Below are 21,121 nucleotides of genomic sequence, written 5' to 3' on the forward strand. Positions count from 1 at the left end.
CAGTCTAGACCATTGTGGCCATTTGGGGAATGAACCAGTAGATCAAAGATCTGTCTCTCACTCCCCTCCCTCTAACATGCCTTTCAAATAATAAATGATTTTTTTAAGAAAAAGACTGTCAGTAAAATGAGTTTGTAAAATACTTATATTTTGATACATTCTCAAAATTAAATTCTTTGCAAAAAAGCCATTCCAAGGTAACTGAGGAAATCGAAAAGATCACTGAGTGTTGCTACCAAAGAGTGAGCTGTTTGGTAACAGTAACATGAAGTCTCTTTCTGGTAAGCATTAGTCAATGCTGAATGAAGCCCGGTGTGCATTTTATACTAATCATGCCAGTGCCATCACAGTGAAAATCATGCTACTGGTGCAAGACGTTCATTCAGTAAACCTCTTTGTTTAAAGAAAGGTGTGAGAGAATCTCTTAAAGATTCGTGGAAAATGTATATGGTCTTTTAAATCTATTTTTTTTTTACCAACTTTTTGAAGTGCCTTCATGTTTTAAAGGGCAGGAAGTAGATTGAATCTAGTCATGATTTACTAGCACTTACAATGTAAACCTTATTACAGACACTTGTCACTGACCCTCTAATGAAACTTTAACAGCAAATTCATTGACCTTTAGGTATCTGGTTTCAAACTACCAACTACCTGTAAACTTATTTTCCTCCTATTTGATTCTTAATTGTTGATGACCCAATATAGTGGATAATAGGAGATAGTATGCTTAAACCAAATTAATAAACAGACTGAATTGGCTGTTTCAAAATATACAAGTCTTATTTCCACTGTAATTTATAGAAAAGATCATCTAACCTATTGAATTAATGGTAACCAAGTGAGTTTACCACTTTAGTTTCTTACCCACACTTAACAAAACTTTTTGAACTAACTTCAATGAAAGTAAATATTTCTTGTTTAGGGTATTTTTACCCATAGGTCTTGAATTCACTTATTTGTATTCAATGGCACAAACTGCATATGTGTGCCTATAGACTTGGAATTCAATACAGGATAGAAAGAATTATGGTAGTAGTCCTTATATAGATTATTTCAGATAGTAAATTACTGAATAAAATCAAAGTCAGGTAGTGATATATATTAAAGTATGACAGGCCATGTTGTGCATCCACAAGGGAGAGAACACTTAGGGCAACAAAGGATGAAATAAAAGTTTCTGTGGATGAGAAGAAATCCAAAGCATCCTCCAGAAGAGGTAGGTACGCAGGAAGTGGAAGCCAAACTGTTAGGGGACTTGAGAAGTAGAAGTAGCCATGCTGCAGGAATGTAAAATATTGTTACATAATAGGACAATGGGAACAGCAATATAACCAAAGAGTGAACAGATCCGCCTCAGGGATGTGACATAAATCAAAGAAATAGAAAGCCTCATGAAATCTATGTTTTGGAAAATCTGTTACCACACTAATGCACAGGTTTAAGTGGATTCCAGAAGTTACAGTAATGACTGGAGAAAGTGAACTGACAGTTTTTATTTAAGATACAATTGTAAGTATGTGCTGGAAAAATAATGGATGCATACAGCCGTTTCTGTTGAAGCAGAAAATAATTTTATGACTTCTCATTATGTATGTATGAATAAAACAAATGATGCCAACAATTACCTATCAATTCACATACATCTTGCATGGAACCGCATGATTTTGGCACATCCTCACCTTTCATGAAATGTGAACCTCGGATGAGTCTGTGTTACAGATTATAACAACAATGTTATTTTTATGCAAGGGATCTCCAGGTATTAGTTAAACCAAATCACAAATTAATTCATGTGAACTTGTCAATTTCAAGTATCTATTAGAAGTATATATGCACAGCTTTGGACATATACATAAATGTATCTAAAATAAATGCAATACATACTTATAGTAAAATAATGGTAAAATATTAAAGATTGAAAGATGAGAACAAGGCAATAGTAATGATAATATTTATGCAAATTATGTTTTATATGGCAATTTCTATGTAATAATATTATATTAAAGTAAAAATACTTCTTTTTCATATGCCATAGATGGCCCCCAAATTTTGGTCAAGAGGTAAAGAGCATTTAGATCATTTTTCTTTTTATGAATGTAAATCCTTAACTTTAAGAGATTACCAAAGTCCATTCTCCCTCTGGCGTATGGGAGATGATATGATACTTGGGGTGAGGTGATCAAGACGAGTATTAGCAACCAAGAAGGAAAAAAAGACAGTTTAAGTTTTGCTTAACTGCTTCAAACTTTTATCCTGGAATTATACAGCCTTTGAAAATCTTTGGGGATGATTTAAATTCATATGATTTGGTATCTGGTGCCCACTAAAGCGTAAATATAGAGTCTCTGAAGATTTAAAATTACTTTTAAAGGGTATTAACACAATCCATCATATTCACTTTGGCATTTTCTTAGTACGACGCCCTATTATTTGCTGAATCAGCTTTGCTGAATTCATCTTCGCTTCAACAGCTTTATACTGTTTCACAAGTTCTAACTTTGTTGACCAAGATGCTCTACGTTTAAATATCTTTTAACATTGAGCTCTATTTTATAAACTTAAGAACTAGAAACTTGCTGGGAGAGGAGAGTTTCAAGGTCATTGGTCATTATTAATCAGCCTCTAAAATATACCAGTGAATAAGTAGTTTGTATTCATTGATTAGCATGATAATTATTACTGTGTACTTAATAAGGCAATAAAATTATGTTTAAAAGCTTAATTTCAATTATAATTTTTTAAAACTTTTATTTAGTGAGTATAAATTTCATGAGTACATCTTTAGAAATATAGTGATTCTTCCAACCATACCCACAAACCACCCCCACTCCATGCGCCTTTCCTCCTCCCTCTCCCATACCCAGTCCCATTCTCCATTAGGATTCATTTTCAGTAAACTATCCACAGAAGACAAGCTCTGTACTAAGATTTCAAATATTTTGTTTTTTCAAACAGAGATTCAAATATTTGTGCACAAACACATGCATTCAATATTAAAAAAAAAAACAAAAAACTGAGAACAAGTTTTACATTTAAATCTCATAGTATGACTCATTTAGGACAGAGGTCCTGCATGGAGAGTAAGTACACAGTGACTCCTGCTGTTAATTAAAACTCTTATGTATGACATCCGTGATCACCCAAGGCTCTTGCCATGAGTTGCCCAGGTTATGGAAGCCTTTTAAGACCACAGTCTGTCAGTATTTGGGCAAGGCCAAACACAAAATGAAAATTCTCTCTTCCCTTCTGAGAAAAGTACATTCTTCTTTGATGGCCCCTTCTTTCCACTGGGGTCTCATTCATGAAGATCCTTATTTTTGCCACAATGTCTTAGAATTCCATGCCTAAAATGCTCTCATGGGATTTTCAGTCATACCAGAATGCTTTAAGGACTCATTTTGAGGTCAGTATGCTATTTAAATCAATTGTCATTCTACAAGTCTGCTGTGTGGATTGCTTCCCAACTGAACATGTCTAAAAATGCAATGTCTGACCTCATTCTAAGTCTTGTTTTTATTTTTTGTTTAATATTTATTTATTTGAAAGAGTTACAAAGAGAGAGATAAAGAGACAGAGAGATCTTCCATCTGCTAGTTCACTCCCCAAATGGCTTCAACAGTCAGAGCTGGGCCCATAATATAATTTTAGTGTCTTTTTTCTTTTTCTTGTAAAACAAGTATATTTTATATAAATAAAATACAGCCACAAATGAAAACAGCCCGTTTTGTCTGTTTGAAAACCTAATTTAAAGTCTACAATAATTCAGACCTGGTTTCTTTGGAGCTACCTAGACAAAATATTTTTCACATAATATATATTCAATAAACCTAAGTTAAATTCATTTGAATTTATATTATATATCTAGAAATGGAAATGTTAATTAAGAAATGTAAACATGATCATTAGCAAAGCATATTTCTGAGAAAAAACTTTTTCAATTCTGGCACAGTACCTTATTAGTAATATAATAATAAGTCATGTCTTAAATGTTTCTTTAAAGCATATATCCCTTAATTCTAAAAGACATGTATTATTTTGTTAGTGAACTAAAACTGATGCATCTACAGAATATATTGTATATAATATATAATATTTAAAATGCCCATATATTGATTTGATGATAGTTTCAATTTCCTCTCAATCAGAACAGGAGGTCATGGTACTCAACAAAGATATAATGTCTATGTAAAATGATACCAAAGAAGTCTCAAAGTTGTTTTAGGAAAGCCACCATAGAATTGCCATCTATAATTTAAGAATGAAGATAGAGAATCACAGAGAAAAAAAATTAAAGTTATTCTGGCACATACTCGAAGCATCATATATTGAAAAAAAACTTCATGGTAAAGTAAAGTTTGTAGACTACATGCTTCCTATTTTCAATAAGATCCCTTTTGCAACATAAGGTAGCATTTACAAGTTCTAGGTACTAGGTCATGGTTATCTTTGGATCAAATATCGCACGCCGTAAGTGTAAGGTAAGAAATGAGAAGAGACACTAGAATCAATTGAAAAATTACACATTTAAAAGTTACTACTTTTTGGAGGAGAAACTATTGTGAAGCAAAAAATTAAACAAAATAAAATGTCATTGTTATTTTTTAGGTGTTTTAAATGTTTATCTACGATTGAAAGGGCAGACGACAATAGAGAATCCACTGTGGTCTTCCAGTGGGAATAAAGGACAACGATGGAATGAGGCTCATGTTAATATTTATCCTATTACTTCATTTCAGGTAAGAAAGGTAACTCTATGGGAGCATAGCGTTAAAGCTAGTGCTTGGAAAATACTAAAATATGAGTGTTCAGGAATCCTGTGATATGACCATCACGATAAAGTTCCTCACTAGTTCTAATGGCTGTCTTACAGGGAAAAATGCCCCTTTTCATTTGAATAATAGTCTACTAAAATTAAAATAATTCACCTGGGGAAAATGCACTCCATTTCTATAAAACTCACATGATATATTTTATTCTGTAAAGAAAAACAATCCAAGTTTTATATGAATGGAACTGGCTAGTCAATTAGTGTGTTTGGAATTTCATACAAAATGTGTCAGTTCAAGGTAGTCATTTCAGTAAATTGCCACTTTATAGAAGTTACTTTGTTTATCCAGACATAAGTAAGGTTCTGATTGATAGAAAAGAGCTAATTATAAAAAAACAAATTTTAACAGTGGCCGTCAGAACGAATGATGAGATTGTGAAACTATTTCAATGATGTTAATACACTTTCAGTGATCTAATAACTATAAACATAAATATCCTGCATATAAATAACCAAATTTTTTTCATATTTTTAAAATATAGTGATCTTAAAATCTAATCATACATTTTGTAGATCTAACCCTTATGTTGAAAGGAATAAAACACTTTTATGAGATTATAGCACTGAGTATTTCTTCTAATGATTTATTAGATGCATATAGAAAATATGATACTGCTCCAATATTTAGTTGGTGGAATGTCTTCCTCTTTTAACATAAGATTCTAGTTTTAGAGATAGCACTTCTGGATCTAAGCAGGATAGTTAAAATGCATACAGCTATTCACAATGGTAAAGAAATAATTAAGACTAGCCAACTGTGTACAGATACATAACAGCAACCCCAACCATAAGACTCTGAAAAAATTTTTTTGTTTTTGGACAATACAGTTATGAAAATTCAATTTATACCAACATGTAAACTAAATTAAAATTTATGTAGGCCTCAAAAAGCTCTTCTTTCTAAAAGGTTGACGTTATTGTAGAGGTATTTTGCCTCTTCCATGACTGTCTCTCCAACAGTAAATTATTCAATGGAATACATACACAAGATTAAACAGTACAGTCATATTAATTTTGCCTTCAGGATACTCCTTTATTACCATTTGCACTCACTTAAAAAAGCATTTACTGAACACCTTCAAAACAAGTATTTGTTCTTATAGACAGTGGAGCAAAAATATTTTTTGAGTTCCTGTTATAGGCCAAGCACAATGCAAGACAGGGAGATTTTAAAAAATGATTATTTGCCTCACATTGATGCAAAGATACATCTAAGCAGGTAAATCCTATACTTGTAATAATTGTAACAACATAGATATGCACAAAGTTCTGTAAACATGCCCAACCAACAGGAAGAGTAGTCAGCAGGGTCAAGAAAAGCTTATTATGTGGTAAAACCTGAATGCAGCGGGGTCGTAAAACAGACAAGAGGCCAGCCGTGAGATTCTGGCAAAGTGTGGAGCAAGCAAAAACATCAAGGTCATCTCCCGCAGGATTTGCCAGAGAAATACAAAGTTGTTTATCTAGAATTTTGGTACATGAAAATAAATCCAGGACTGATAAGGGCTTAGGCAATGGGGAGTCATCAAAAACATTTCACCCATGGTACACTCGGGTTGTATGGAAGGCAGGGTTGGCAAAGCAGTTAAGAAAATTTTAAAAGATTTTGAAGGACAATGATAGAAAACAAATGCAAGATATGCTTAGATAATAACTAGCAGACTAATGTTAGGAATTTGGAAAGTAGTTGTGGATGACTAAGAATTTTCCAATTAGGGAGTCTTAAGTGTGCATGTGCCACACATTGCGTGAAATGATAGGAGTCCCATTAGGAAAATAAAAGCAGCAAAGCACTAGCTCCAAGTTTGTTGTTCCAATCTTGTGCAAAGGAGTTGATTTTGTTTGTGATTTGGCCAAGCTGAACTCATCCCATCTTATTCTCAGGATTATTCATTAAAATAAGGAACTTCAAGAAGATAGTCTTTTGTTATCAGGAAGACTGGAGTCAGAGTGAACTCAGAGCAGAGGTTTCTCACATTTTCCTGCAAATGTAAACAGGTTTTCTGTAGCCTCAGAGATTTGCATATTAGATCTACTAAAAGTATGTGCAAAGGAGATGTTTAGGAATGTTCAGATGACACAGCTTTATTCATAATGGTTAAAACCTGGAGAGCCTTACTCTCTGCATTCATAAACTCTTCTCATTCCAACTTAAACATCAGATCAGATTTATATAGGTAGCACTCAGCATTTGCACCATTTCTGGTACATTTAATCTAATCTTTTACATCCCTGTCTTCATCTGTATCAATTTCCTTTTGCCTAAAGGACTACATTTAACATTTCTTGAAGAAAGGGGTCTTTTCAACCTTTATTCGTTTAAAGATTTATTCCTTTCTTTTCTAAACTGTGAATATCCCACTGTCATCTTGTATTTTGTCCCATGATAAACTTGTAGAAATGCTTATATTTATGCAATGTGTCTTTTTCCCTCTGATTTAAGATACTTTTTATCATTGTTTATGAGAAATCTGTTGAGGCTGGGCTTTTATGTATTTTTCTTCATTTTTATGTGCTTAAGATTCATTTAACTAGGGTCTGTGGTTTTATGGTTTACATAGAATTTGAGGATTTTCTCCTTCTTAACATAGTTTTTGCTTCCCTTCTCCTTTGAAGGCTCCAAATATACAAATATAAAGCTCCTTGTGTTCTACAGATCATTTATACTTTTTTGTCACTTAAAACTTTTTTCTATTCATGTTTACTTTTTGGTACTTTCAACAGTATTGTCACATTTACTAATCATTTTCCCCACAATGTCCAATCTTCCTTCATTCCTATCAGTCATTGGTCATCTCTACAAGTTCAATTTGAATCTTCTTAGAAAATATTTTTATATGTCCAGTTGTTGTTTTCAGGATGTGAAATTCAGTTATACCGGTTTAAGGCATTATCTACTAATGCTAACATTTGTATCAATTCCTGGTTGGTTTCAGTGGACTGATTTTTCTTCTCATTGTGCATCTCTACTTTCCAACTTCTTTGCAAGTCTGGCAATGTGATTGTGTGCCAGACAGTGTGCATTATACCTTCACAGACGCCAGAGATTTTTATGATTCTTAGCTTTTTGGAAGATATAGAAACTTGGAAGCAGTCTGATCTTCTTAGGTGTTGCTTTTAAAATTTGCTAGTTCAAACTGAAGCAGTGTTTTGAGGACAGCAAATTATTTCATACAACTCCATTGACAGTCTTCTGAGTACTGTATGCAATAACCATTGAATTACAAGGTTTTCCAGTTTTGCTGGTGGTCGTATTACCATTCCCAGTCCTATGTGGGCTGGGCACTAGTAAGTAAACGCATCTTTTTAGTTCCTCCAGATCTTGTGTTGTTTGCTTACATTCATGTCCTAATCGGTACTATGCTGAATCCTCAAGGAAGCTCTTGTTCATGCTTCCATCTCTATGCAACTCCTTTTTTCTGGTATTCTGCTCTGGATACTCTAGCTGTCTCGGTTTCACTTGGGGAAATGGACAAGTCTACCTAGTTGGCGTATTATGTTGCCTTTCTTCAAATATTATTATTAATTGAAGATAGTTCTGTTATGTGCTGAATAAGTAACAAAATAAAGGTAACACTTGATAATAGCTATGTTCACATGTATTTATTTCCTGCAGTTTCCCAAAGTGACATATGCTGTCCATTTTCAAGCTCAGATTTCTGCACTTGTTTCATCAGTAGTAATCAGAATGGTTTGTCTCTTGTCAGAAAATATGTTGCCCACATTTGCAGAAGACGCTATTAACAAAAGCATATCGTATAATCCGAAATACATTTTGTTCTTTGGTGTCTCTGTCAACTTTTACTCATTAGTGTTATGTGAAGCTATTCTTGCTGAGAAATTATATCCGAATACTACAACTTTTAATAGCATCATATATATATATATATATATGTTTAAGTATTGATATTTAATATATATGCTTTAAAGCATCACATTTAATATCAGAAAGTAATCAACTGCTTAATAGAAACAATTTTGTGTGGTGTAATTCTAATACAGTAGTGCACTTTAAAAAATTGCCATCCAGAGATTAGGAGAGGGAAAAGGAAGAATGGTGGGTGAGAAGTAGGGAGGGAGGGCAGGGTGGGAAGAATCCCTATGTTCCTAAATTTGTATATATGAAATTCATGAAGTTTGTATACCTTAAATAAAATGTTTCTAGATTTAAAAAAAAGTCATATAAATTTCCACACTAAGAGTTAATTGCTTTATTATACAGTACTTTTTGCGTATCAGGTTTTCAGAATCACATGCATACACTAGGAAAATACTTAAATTTTAAATTTGTCATTTCCGTTAAGGAAAACTACAAAACTATCAACATGACTGTGTGTAAAGAAAGGGAGACCTGAACTTCCACATTTTCCACCTGGGTATCCAGATGCAATTCAGTTCCTTCTTCAAGTCAGTTACACCAAATCCATTTTAGAGAAACTGAAGAGGAAGGGAACATACTTTAATCTCTGTGATGTAATAATAGAATCAAGGTGAGCTTTGTAGAACATAACAATTTAACTTTTAAAATTAGATAACCTTTCTGCTCAACGTCAACATGACACAGATTTACTTCCAGTGTATCCAGATCACAACTTCCATGTTGAAATACAACATATTTTAATGGACTATTGTTGTGTCTCATGCTTATATTGAAGAAAAAGTTGTTTGTCAGCCAAGATTTATATTTTGTAAACAATTGACACTTTGGCTCAGGTATATACATTAAATTTGATACCTATGCATTTTATTTCTATAATATATCTCATAGTTAACATGGATATAAAGAAAACAACTAATACCTTCCCAATAGCAAAATCATATGGAAATCAAAAGAAAAAAAAAAGAAACTCATATACTGCTCAGGACCTTTCTCTTCTCAAAAAAGACCCAGAGGAAAACAACAATATTTGGCCTATTGAATTATATTCATATCATCACAAGATTTCAAAAAATAGGAAGACATTAATTATGATTGTTCCAAGAGTTTTAATACTCAGAAATTATCTTATCATACTAGTAAATAGCTACTAATTCCATGATGTATTTCCTCACAATGTTTGTAACTCATGCTGTACTTATACATGTATAAGAAAAAAATCAACCTGCTTCATTCAATGGCAAATTACAATTTACATGGCTGTAAATGCAAGCAGTTTTTATTGCTGTACCACTTCATTCATAATTATCACCAGGAGATGAAGTATTCATTTTCAGTACTGTTCTAGGTATATGGAACCCTCCAAAACCATGACAGCATGACTTTTGTTCACTTTTATTTTTGCTGTTTGACTAACAACACACTTGTGGTCCATATATTGCCAGCAACAACAAATGAACTTCTGTCAGCCAGTTTCCCCTTTGGTGTTTGCCATGAGCAGCTTCACAGCACTTGCTCTCAATTAAACCATAAAAGTTACTGTCCCTAACTTTTGTCTCTAGCACAAGTCTCGGTCCAGCCATCTGATTTTGATCAGGCCAGACAGGAAGTCAGGAGAATGAGCAATGGCAAGATCATTATAATTACAATGTAGCTTTCCAGAGAAAGCAACTTTGAAAAGTTCAATAATGACTTCGATGATTTCTATATTTTAGTTTTGATGTTTAACATAATCTCATGATTTTAGATTGACCCTTACCTGCAGATATCATGAACATACAAAGGGACAATCACTATGTACTTTAAAAATTGTGGATAATTTTAACAAGCCAACTACTCTTAGAAAGCTAAGGGAAATCCATGCAGCACCAAGCTCATCTCTTCAACATCCTTCTCCATGACAGCATTGACTTCAGCTTCATCTGTATGAATTTCAAGTGTCAGCTGGTGCGGAAACAGTTCACCCTTTCTTTATTGGAGTCTTCACCTACATCCTACTTCCTTACACAAAGATGACAGTATATCACTCTTATTATCCCCATGGCTACAGTGCAAACTCTGTATCATACTCAATAGGCAGCAGTTACTCCCTTCCATTCCCAATTCCATCCTTTAAAATGAAAATTCTGGATGACTGAGATTTCTCCGTTTACTCTACCCAATTTTCCCGAGTAAAACATTCCCACTTCTGCGCTCCAGAATTAAAACCTCTCTGGTATGCATGCATCTATATGTATTAATTTATTTAGGATTTAATTATTTAGGATATGTTATTAAGCTTACTGTAATGGCAGTATTACACTTTCAGGCAACCAAGTTTTAGCCTTGTGGCTAAAGTGAAAAATGTTTGATTATATGGACCCAGTCTGATTCAGCATGAATCTAAGTTCTTTTTCCAAGATAAAATTCCCTTCATATTAGAGATTGGGGCTAGCTAACTACTTATTCTAAAATTGACTCTCTATCAGGTAAGAAGCACATAGCAAAGAAAAAAAAAATACCTGAAAGATTTAAAAACTGGCTGGTAAGAACAAGACAGTACCTTCAAACAGATCAGTTGATGATATGGGCACTTTATTTCAATATAAATAATCAGGAAACTATTAATAAAATTCTTTACACCTGTTTTTCTCTGATTGTGAAAATTATTCTTAGGGGCTATTTAAATGAGGGACACAGACTCAATGCCAAAGTTGAAAACCAATACTTCTGCAGACTACTGAGAGATTTCCAGTGAGGAAACTATGACAGCATATGAAAGAACAGTCTACGATTTTCTCAAAAGAAGCCATGTTTTTCTGATCATCTTAAATTTGCCATTAAGAAGTTGTTTTTAAAGGAAAAAACATACTTTCACTCAAATTTGTTGTAATGAAATAAGAATAGAAATTGTATAAAAATCACACACATCAGTTTCGTATTAGAAACAGCTTTGCTAATTAGTCGGTGAACGTTATTAAATTTTATTTGAAAGGCAGATAAAGAAAAGAAGGGGTGAGGCGGGGAGGGGGGAGGAGGGAGGGAGAGATTTAGATTTTGACATTCCATCTATCATTTCATTCCCTAAATGACCAAAGAGAAAGATACTGAGATTCTAAGATTCTGTCTGTTGGTTCACTCACTAAATGCCCGGAACAGCCAGGGCTGGTCCAACCAAAACCGGGGGCCAGGAACTCAGTTTGAGTCTCTCATGTGAGTGGCAGAGACTGAAGTATTTGAGCCATCGTCTGCTGCCTCCCAGGACACATCACTAGCAGGAAACTGGAAGCAGAAGGAGAACCTGGACTTCAAACAGGTTCTTGGGATTTGGGCTTTCCTAGTGGAATCTTAAGAGCTGCATAAAATGTCCATTTCTTTGGAAAGACCAAACTACATAGTTCATTCTGATATTCATAATTTTTTTTTCTGTGAATAAAAAGCACTAATTTTGGGGGCCACACTGTGGCACAGCAGGTTAACCACCACCTCTGCTGCCGGCATCCAATATAGGCACCAGTTCGAGTCCCAGCTACTCCACTTCTGATCCAGCTGCCTGCTAATGCGCCTAGCAGCAGAGGCTGACCCAACTTTGAATACCTGGATGAAGCTCCTGGCTCCTGGCTTTAGCCTGGCCCAGCCTTGAATGTTGCGGTCATTTGTGGAGTGAACCCAGTGGATGGACGATCTCTCTCCTCCCTCCCTCTGTCTCTTTTTCTCTGGCTGTAACTCTGCCTTTCAAATAAATAAAACTTTTTAAAAAAAATCATTAAATGCATAGGCTTTCTTATAGGATCAAAAGAATGAAAGGTTATGCTAGAAGTATATAGTTGAAGGTTAGAGAAAATTCCATCTTGTTGCTGTAAAACAAAAATTTGCTAATTGTCCATATATTGTCATTATATCTAGAATGAAGTCACAGAGGCAATCTGATTTCACTAATCTCTTCTTTCAATACACATGAATTAAGCCCCAGTGCCATACACTGTTACAGACAGGAAATCCATAGGCCTACCATGAGACGTTCAACATTAGTGGACTCATAAATATCTTCAACTTTTAAAAGTAGGGTATCAAAAGGTAAAGCATAGACGTATGAGGAACTTATTCAACCTATTTACAAAAGAATAAACTATTACAGAGTTGATAAAGTTTTGTTCTTAGCTTCCATAAACATAATACTGTTAAAAGACTCCAGAACTGATTCATTTTTTTAAAAAAATGTTTCTAAAACACTAATTTTTGAGATATGTTTAGAGAAAACTGAAAGGACTCTATTTGAGAGGAAGATTGCTCAAATACGAACTGCTGCTTGCCCCAGAAAAGAGGAATTTAGTTGGTGTTTTTTACTGTTATTACCCAATTAGATTTAGTTTTGCTCTAAAATCGACACAATGCTTTTAGTGTTGAAAAACTAATACTATGCAATTCCATAATGGATTCCATGATCCATTTTAGGTTTACATTTTTGTGAGTAACAGCTTTGAAAACAATCAAGAATAAATTATGCCAGAATTATTGACATTGCTTTCCTTGACTTCTCAGTAAAATTGATCAACAAATTACAGCTCATTTATGTTTGTTTCATTCACATTTTTAGCTCATTTTCGAAGGTATTCGAGGTCCTGGAATAGAAGGCGACATTGCCATCGATGATGTATCAATTGCAGAAGGAGAGTGTGCAAAACAAGACCCAACGACTAAGAGTAAGTGTCTTATCTTGGACTGGTTTGATATGACATTACAATAGTGAAACTACTAGTAAATTAATATATTCAAATGTTATTTTTAATTCATTTAGAAATTTCCAATGTCTAAGATGCTAACATTTTGAAGATATTTTTAAATCAAAGTATAAAATTTCATTGTAGGCATCTTGTCATATGATAAAAGTAATTTTTATTTGTTCTATTTAAGGCAACCACACTTTCATTTTTAAATAATATTTTAAAATATTTTAATGTATACTATTTATTTCAAAAAGCTTTTATTGAATGTACATACTCAGCACACATTTATATAATCATAGCTTTCCTTATATCCCCAGGTTAGGTATATATTTCTTAGATATAACTTTTGCCAATTACTGTAACACATTTTATACAAAAATTCTTAGTATACATATTACCGAATGGAGGACCCTAATTTTATATGGTATAATTAATCTCCTGTTAGCTCCTCAGTCTTGATTAGTAATTTGGTTTTTAGTTATTTTCCTGATTTGATTACAGTTTAACAATATATTTTTAACTATAGATATAAAAAATCATAAATAATGCAAATAGCATTATAACTATGTTTAAGCTATTAAACTCTTCTTCATCTGCCTCTTAAAATCTTAATCTCCCTGTTATACATTTGAAATTGATAAATGTAATATCTTTGTGATTAGAGGTTCTTCCTGTTGAAGGATTTTCTTAGGCTAATCTGGACTCGAATTTTGTGGTCATATAAAGAGGTAGCAATCAAGACATTTACACAAATAACTCATCAGTGATTCAGTACATACCAAAGCATTGAAAGAAATGTTGTGTAAGTCTAGAGCAAATCAGAGTCTTTGTTAAAGTTTCTCACTAAACATGCTAAGTTATCAGTCTAGATGTTGAAAGTCAAATTTGTACAACTATCCAGTGATTGCTCCTATGAACTGAATTACCTCCATTTTTAAGCATTGTAATAAGACAAATACTAAGATTGTGGATAACAATGAGCCATTTGCTCATAGTTTTTTGCCATTACACTTAGCATTTCATCACATTTAGTAGCAACTTCTGCAGAAAACTAGTAAACTAGTAGCTGTGCCTACATGAACCAGGTTTGTGTCTTGCACAAAAATCTTACATTCTCCTTGGAGAATAATGAAATTCTATTTAAATTTCAAAGCGTGAATCAGTGGCTGTAACATATTAACGGAAAGTAGTCACCATTTCTGTACAGGAATCTTACACTTTTATAATATGATTACTAGAAAATACCATATAGTTAGTTCAACAAATTGAGTTAACTTTCCAACAAAGGAGAGCAGAGTACATAATTAATTCCCTAGAGAGAAACCAGAAACAGTCAGAGGAATCGCAGTAAAATGAATATGAGTGCCTGTAAGGAGTTCATTAATGCACACCACAATATTTTCATTATTAATTTAACCCTCCCAACCTAGTAAATTCTGAAACATGGGTGACTATTTTAACACGTATATACAATGTTCTAAGTGCAGACCAGCTTGCTAGTCAAAATCCTCCTCAGACTCCCAACCCTTCCCACTCTTTGGTACCATGGCCCTCATCCCCTAGAGCTAAGACTGTGTGTCTCTGTTTTCAAATTCCAGATCTCCCCTAGGTAAAGCCATTTTGTAAATGTAGCCCAGGTCAATGCCTCACCATGTTTGCTTATGCTTGCTTACGGGGTGCATTCCAAGAGGTATCACCTGGACACGAGGCTTTAATTGCAATATCAGCTACGGTAGGAATGTCATGTCACATTGGTATGAGGCAGTTTTTATTTAGAATGGACTTCATGTTCCCTTTGAAAGTCAATATAAAAAGAACTCTTTTTCTTTCCTCATTGTCATCTATTCCTAGTTTTCATCAAGAGCAGTTTTTATCTCAGTCTTCAAAGCCTTAAACACTTTTGGAATTCTGCTTGTCTTTTAAACTCTTTATAATTTTGGAGAATTTTTCTGTGTGCACTGTTTCACATAGTTAGCAGAACTGTGAGGATGAGGTCCAGCACAAACCCACAAGAATATCTCCAGAACAAGTTTTCATAGCTTATTATATCCATTTCAAATCTGTGAATAATATCTTAGGAAATCTCTAACCATGTATTCAAGTGATTTCCTTTTCACTTGCCTTAGAAATGGAGTTTATAAATGACAAACTTTCTAAAAGTGCTTTCCAGACAATAAATTTTATTAGTTCGCTGAAGTTATATTAGTAGCTGCATGGAAGGCTTATTCTCTTTTCTTTTTTCTTTTTTGGCATTTATTTGCCCTATCTTCAGATTCCGTGGATGGTGCTGTTGGGATTTTAGTTCATATATGGCTTTTTCCAGTTATCGTCCTCATCTCTATCTTAAGTCCTCGAAGGTGACCTTATCCTGGCAGAGGCTATACAAGATTCACCAGGCACTGGCATGAAGAAAGAGTCTTTGTAAATGGACACTGAAAAAACAAACTACCAAAGATTCCTCCACTGACTACTGACTCAAAAATAAAATAATAAAAACAAATTTTTTAAGCACTGGGGATAAAAAGATGTTATGGAAGTATAACTTATTCCAAACTACATATAAAAGATAATATTGACCTGAGTTGAGAAGAGACCTTCAGGTGCTTTTGTGGCTAAAAAGATTACGGCGTCATCTGGTTGAACTCTTGGGAAAAAAAAGGAGAAGAAGAAAAAGAAGAAGAAGAAGAAAGAAAAGAGCTATAGAAATCCTTGTCAAAGCACAAAGTCATGGCTGGTTTTGTTTCAAATGAATACTTTGCTTGTTACCATGGAAACCTAATGGCCTGCCAACAAAAACCTCACTGTAAACAGGGTACGTGAAGAGCTGGCATTTATTTTCCTTTTAAGAAGGTTTTACATGGAGAAGTAAATAAATGTAGGCCCTTTTACCTTTGGCTGTTACCCTTCCTTGCAAAGAACCCGAACTGAGAATTATTTAAGGCGTTCATGTTCCTCCCCACCTTATTCCCGTCCTACCTTGATTATCATTATTATTATTAATTATTCTTTTCCTCCCATGGCTAAGCTAGATAACTGTAAGCTGTCTCTTCTTGCATGCACTGCTCTCCAGGACGGTAAACCTGGGCTTACATATTACACAGGCTTAGCGGAGTTTGCTTGCGGCCACTTGAACACCCAAACTACGTCATCTGTTCAATGAAGAAACCAAACCACCATCTTTTATAAATTGCCATGGAAACCAAGTGCCTTCAATGAAACAAGCCTGAATAATTTTCAACTCAGAAGCTTGCACTGCTACGAGTGGTTTGTGTAAAACTATTTTATAAACAAACTGCAGAGCCTAAATGTGCAAACGACAGGCAAGACAACAAAGCCGCTTCTGAAGAAGAGAGGACCGGAGCTGCTGCGTAAGCCCAAGCAGACAAGATATTTGTTGTTTAACCTCCTAGACAGCCATGGCCTTTCGGCATATTGTCCATTAGAGAATAACTTCCATTCAGACCAGACACGGGAGCAACACTTTTTCTTCCAGGTTATTAAATGGGTCAACCAGAGCAAAAGGTGATTAAGATGAGACTTAGCGCAGAAGGTGGTAAAAAACAAAAGTGATTTTTTTTTTTTTTTTTACTCTAACCTCCATTTGAAATGAAATTGGCCCTAGCTTTAGAGGGAACAAGAAAATGTTTGTGATTTCAGTGCATACCAACTACAGCGGAACTGGGCCTGAGAAATCTGGCTTTATTCCAAACACTGAGGGTCATATGCCTCTGCCCTTTAGTCAGACTCTGTGCAAATTGTGAAATATTATTTTATTATTTTACCAAGATTAAAAAAACACTTTTACAAAAAAACAAAAACCTGTAAAAATGATTTTGAGCTACCTGAGGACAAATCATACCTTTAACCAGCCAGTTTTCCAATGCATTGTAAATTTCACTTAAACCTGTTGATTATGAAAATTTGAAGATCTTTTTCCTTAAATTATCTCAGCTTTTAACTTCATTTAAAAAGACTTTTGTCTAAAGGAGAATATTATTATTATATGTTCTTTCAGCACCCCAGGATTAAAAAAAACTGATTATGCAAGTAATTGGGATATAAGCATTAAATTAATTATAACATTTGCAATTATTAATATAAAAAGCACAACAAAATGTAGTAGAAAATGATGAAGCTTGATTTTTTTTTAAAAAACAAATCTGTAGAAATGTTTGTGCAAATTCAGTAATTCATCTTAAAATATAATTTTACAGCTCTGTTCAATAAAGCCTCTTTCCAGGTAAGGTATGACAAGCGGTATGTGTGTTTGTTGAGCAGTGTTCATTTATCACTAAAATGAGATTAGTTACACAGTTTATTGGTTATGTTACCATGGGATAAATCTTCAGTGGTTCATCTACCTTAATATCTGCAGGAAAAAATTTTAATAACAATTCCCTGATGCACACGCCTATATTTGTAAGACATGTAATACATGTTAAACATTTGAAGGTAAAATAAGGAAACAAATATGAACTTGGATTTTAATACTTTCATAGTCAATTAAAGAGGGGTAACCAGTCAGACTATACAGGTAGTGATAGAACTGAGTGAAACCAAGTCCTTTAAATTAAACACAATAAACAAATGAGTTTCATAACTTTTTCGAACAAGTAACACATATTGAAAACTTTTTCAAAATCACTTACTTTAGCAAACCAAAGAGATTTATTTGAATTATAGCTCAGAACTTAGCTTAATATTTGCAAAATCTCCCTTCACCCTGACTACCACTTTGTGACAACTAACCACTTCTCTTCACTATCCAAAATAGTCGATTGCTCTCTTATCTATACACTTGCAGCGGATACTATCAGTAGAGATATTTTAGATGTGAAGAGACTTAACTCACTGCCTTTTTCCCATGATCTTTAAGTTGATTGGAATGAGGCTTTTGCAGAGAATCTTTCAGAATATTTGCGTATATATGTATCCTTTCCAAGAAAACAAATTTGCTTTTTTCCTAAGTAACCCTGCACAGTGTAAGTGCTCTAAGTGAAAGCTGCACTTTTACCAATAAGTATTCATAAAATACCAAAATCCTTCTTAACTTCTCACACAGTGAGAACACACAACACTTCAAAGTTTATGAGAACTGGCTGGTACTTCAAAATTAATTTCGGTTAAATATTTGAGAAGTTGTGGACAAATGTGAGGAACAAAGGGGCAATCAGAGAAAGTAATTCACAATCAGAGTTACTGAGATGGTAATAAGGGAAATGCATTTGTCAAGTAGCTTCTGGTTCTCTTATGTAAACCAACAAACTTAGGATTAGAATCAATGTTTTTCACTTCAGATCAAGTGTTTAGTTGCTTTCATTGAAATTAAATGGGTAAAAATGCAGAAAATTTGAAAATATTGGCATAACTGAAATGTAAATTATGTTAAGTAGCCTCTTCTTTAATATTAGTAATAATAATGAGAACTTTCAAACACTGTTTAGCAACTGCCTTCTTTTTCCTAATATTTTTTATATTTATTGTGAATTGAACTCACCGACACATTCCCCCTCTTCCATTTTGATAACATATTCAAAGTTAATGATGCCATTTTTATTTCTTTTATAGCAAGGTATCAGGCACTGAAGCCTCTAATTTTCTGAGACAAAAACACCACAGTGTAATCCCCTACTGCCTATAATTGAGTCCATTAATTAGAAGCATTACTCTATAGTTCAAAAATCCTTGCTTTACTACATTTGAATATTGCTGCAATCAGGCTTATTTTAGTTGGAACTGGTGGCATTTCTGTGTCATAAGATATAAAATACATCTTAGAACTGATAGCATCAGAGGTATGATGACTTTCCCGCAAGTTTCCAGAAGTGCCACATAATGCCTAACGTTATTACATCTCAACAAACCCCGAAGTGACAAAAAGATACCCACTTATGTTTGTGGGATTGATAGTCAATGCTCACTGACTATGCAGTATTAACAAATAACGCTTATTTTGTTCTTTCAAAAAATTGTCTCTTACATTCTTTCCATACAGACTTAGCCTTTGTTTATTCTTTAGTTCCACCATGAATTGCAACCCGCTATGTATCCCTGGTTTCAAATGCTTCCTGGTTCCATGTGAATCTCAGTACCAAGCAGGCCTGAAGTTTGGCCTGCCATTAAATTTTCTTTGACATTTGAAAGAGGCATGGTACACCACAATGTCATGCATTACGCTAAAGTAATAGCACTTCATTTCAAATGTATCACAATTGACTTTAGCATGGCAATGAATTATGACAAACATAATAGTCAGAATTAGCACCGAACTAGTCATTCACATCATGTAATTAATAGTTAAAACAAGCCCATTCCTTATATTTTCTAATATAGTAAAATACAAATTATAGCTGTACTGACTTTTCACCAAACATGCATTTTTATTTTAAAGATTTCATAATAAACTGATCTGTCAATAAAAAGTATAATTTGAAGAGCAATTAATTCATTTAGTTCTGTATTTAAGACTCGATGAAATTGGCTGTGGTATTTTTCATGACCTGTTTTTGTTTGTTTTGATTATTGATTTGAAAGATGGTGACATACTAACCTGATTTCAAGGGATTCTTTTGAACACATGTTCCTTACCAGAAAACATTTTTTTTTTAATGTGCCTTTTAAAGATCAGGGCCACTCAACACAGACATTTAAATTGGAAAAAGTTTACCCCAAATTCATTAGTTTCTTGGTTCATGACTACTTCTTAGGAATTGTCTCACCTGTGTCTCAACAAAGCAGAAGGTATATACTCTTCTTGCAACTGGGCAGTTGACGTCAATGAGGAGTTATTGCATTTTCTGTGAAAACAATAAAATCATAGGGTTCAATCCCAAACTATTTTCCTTTCCTACAATGTTCCCTTTGTGGCTATCCAGTTTAATTAGTTTTCTTAGTGCTTATTTTTAAAAACCAATGTCTGGCATTTTCTACTTCAACTTAAAAGAAAAGCTACTACAGAATGATCAGAATTTTTTTCAAATATAGTATAAAAAGTCTTTGCTGAATATCCACAATATTTATAAGTAAACATGTATGTTATTATTATATAGAAAAACTTATGGACTTGAAATTTTAATGTGCAATATGTCAGTTTAGAATCAATCCACCATATGTTCATGTCTGCTTAGAAACAGAAAAAGATATTCCCTATATTTGTATGTAGATTACTTTATTGACACATTTAATTTAAAGCTTAATTAATTATGAGTGGTGATTTCACTATCCTGAACTCCCATTGAATATATTGAAATTAAGAAGTTGGAATAAAAACATTGAGTAGGACAGAAGTTAAACACTGGATAGAAACTCAGTGTTCTCCACATAATATTTACAATGGATTGAATTTGATTTCAGTTGTACTAATAATATTCTATGAGTTGAGCTGAAATGTATTTTCATTTTTCAATAAAATGATGGGAAATTCTATGATATAGGGTTTAGCTTATTAGTTGCGGTTTGTTTTTGTGTGGGTCTCAATCATTATCCTGGATTTCTAGGATATTCTTTTTATTTCTTCAGTATCATCATATTTAAATGTACAAGTTGACTCAAACATCTATTGTGTTGAATTTATATTGACTATTAGTTACATTTGGGATCTCAAATTTAAGATTTCATTTTCCTTTTGATATTTTCCTTTGCTAAATAGTTCCAGTTAGCTCTGTGTTATTTTCCCTTGGATTTTTTTTCAATAAATGAAATTATGTTTAA

The 21,121-nt window shown here is 33.6% G+C and overlaps 1 protein-coding gene across 1 annotated transcript in view; it reads left to right on the forward strand.

Annotated features, from left to right (window-relative positions):
• MDGA2 (MAM domain containing glycosylphosphatidylinositol anchor 2) overlaps nt 1–17,144 on the forward strand; it is a 916,038-nt gene extending 898,894 nt beyond the window's left edge. Inside the window, 3 exon segments of the mRNA XM_062206573.1 lie at nt 4,606–4,736; nt 13,282–13,387; nt 15,684–17,144. Coding sequence (XP_062062557.1) covers nt 4,606–4,736; nt 13,282–13,387; nt 15,684–15,772 — 326 coding nt within the window. The 3' untranslated portion in view covers nt 15,773–17,144.
• The last annotated feature ends 3,977 nt before the right edge of the window (nt 17,145–21,121 follow it).

Source organism: Lepus europaeus, chromosome 11 (genome assembly GCF_033115175.1).
Source record: "Lepus europaeus isolate LE1 chromosome 11, mLepTim1.pri, whole genome shotgun sequence".
NCBI classification, from domain to species: domain Eukaryota; kingdom Metazoa; phylum Chordata; class Mammalia; order Lagomorpha; family Leporidae; genus Lepus; species Lepus europaeus.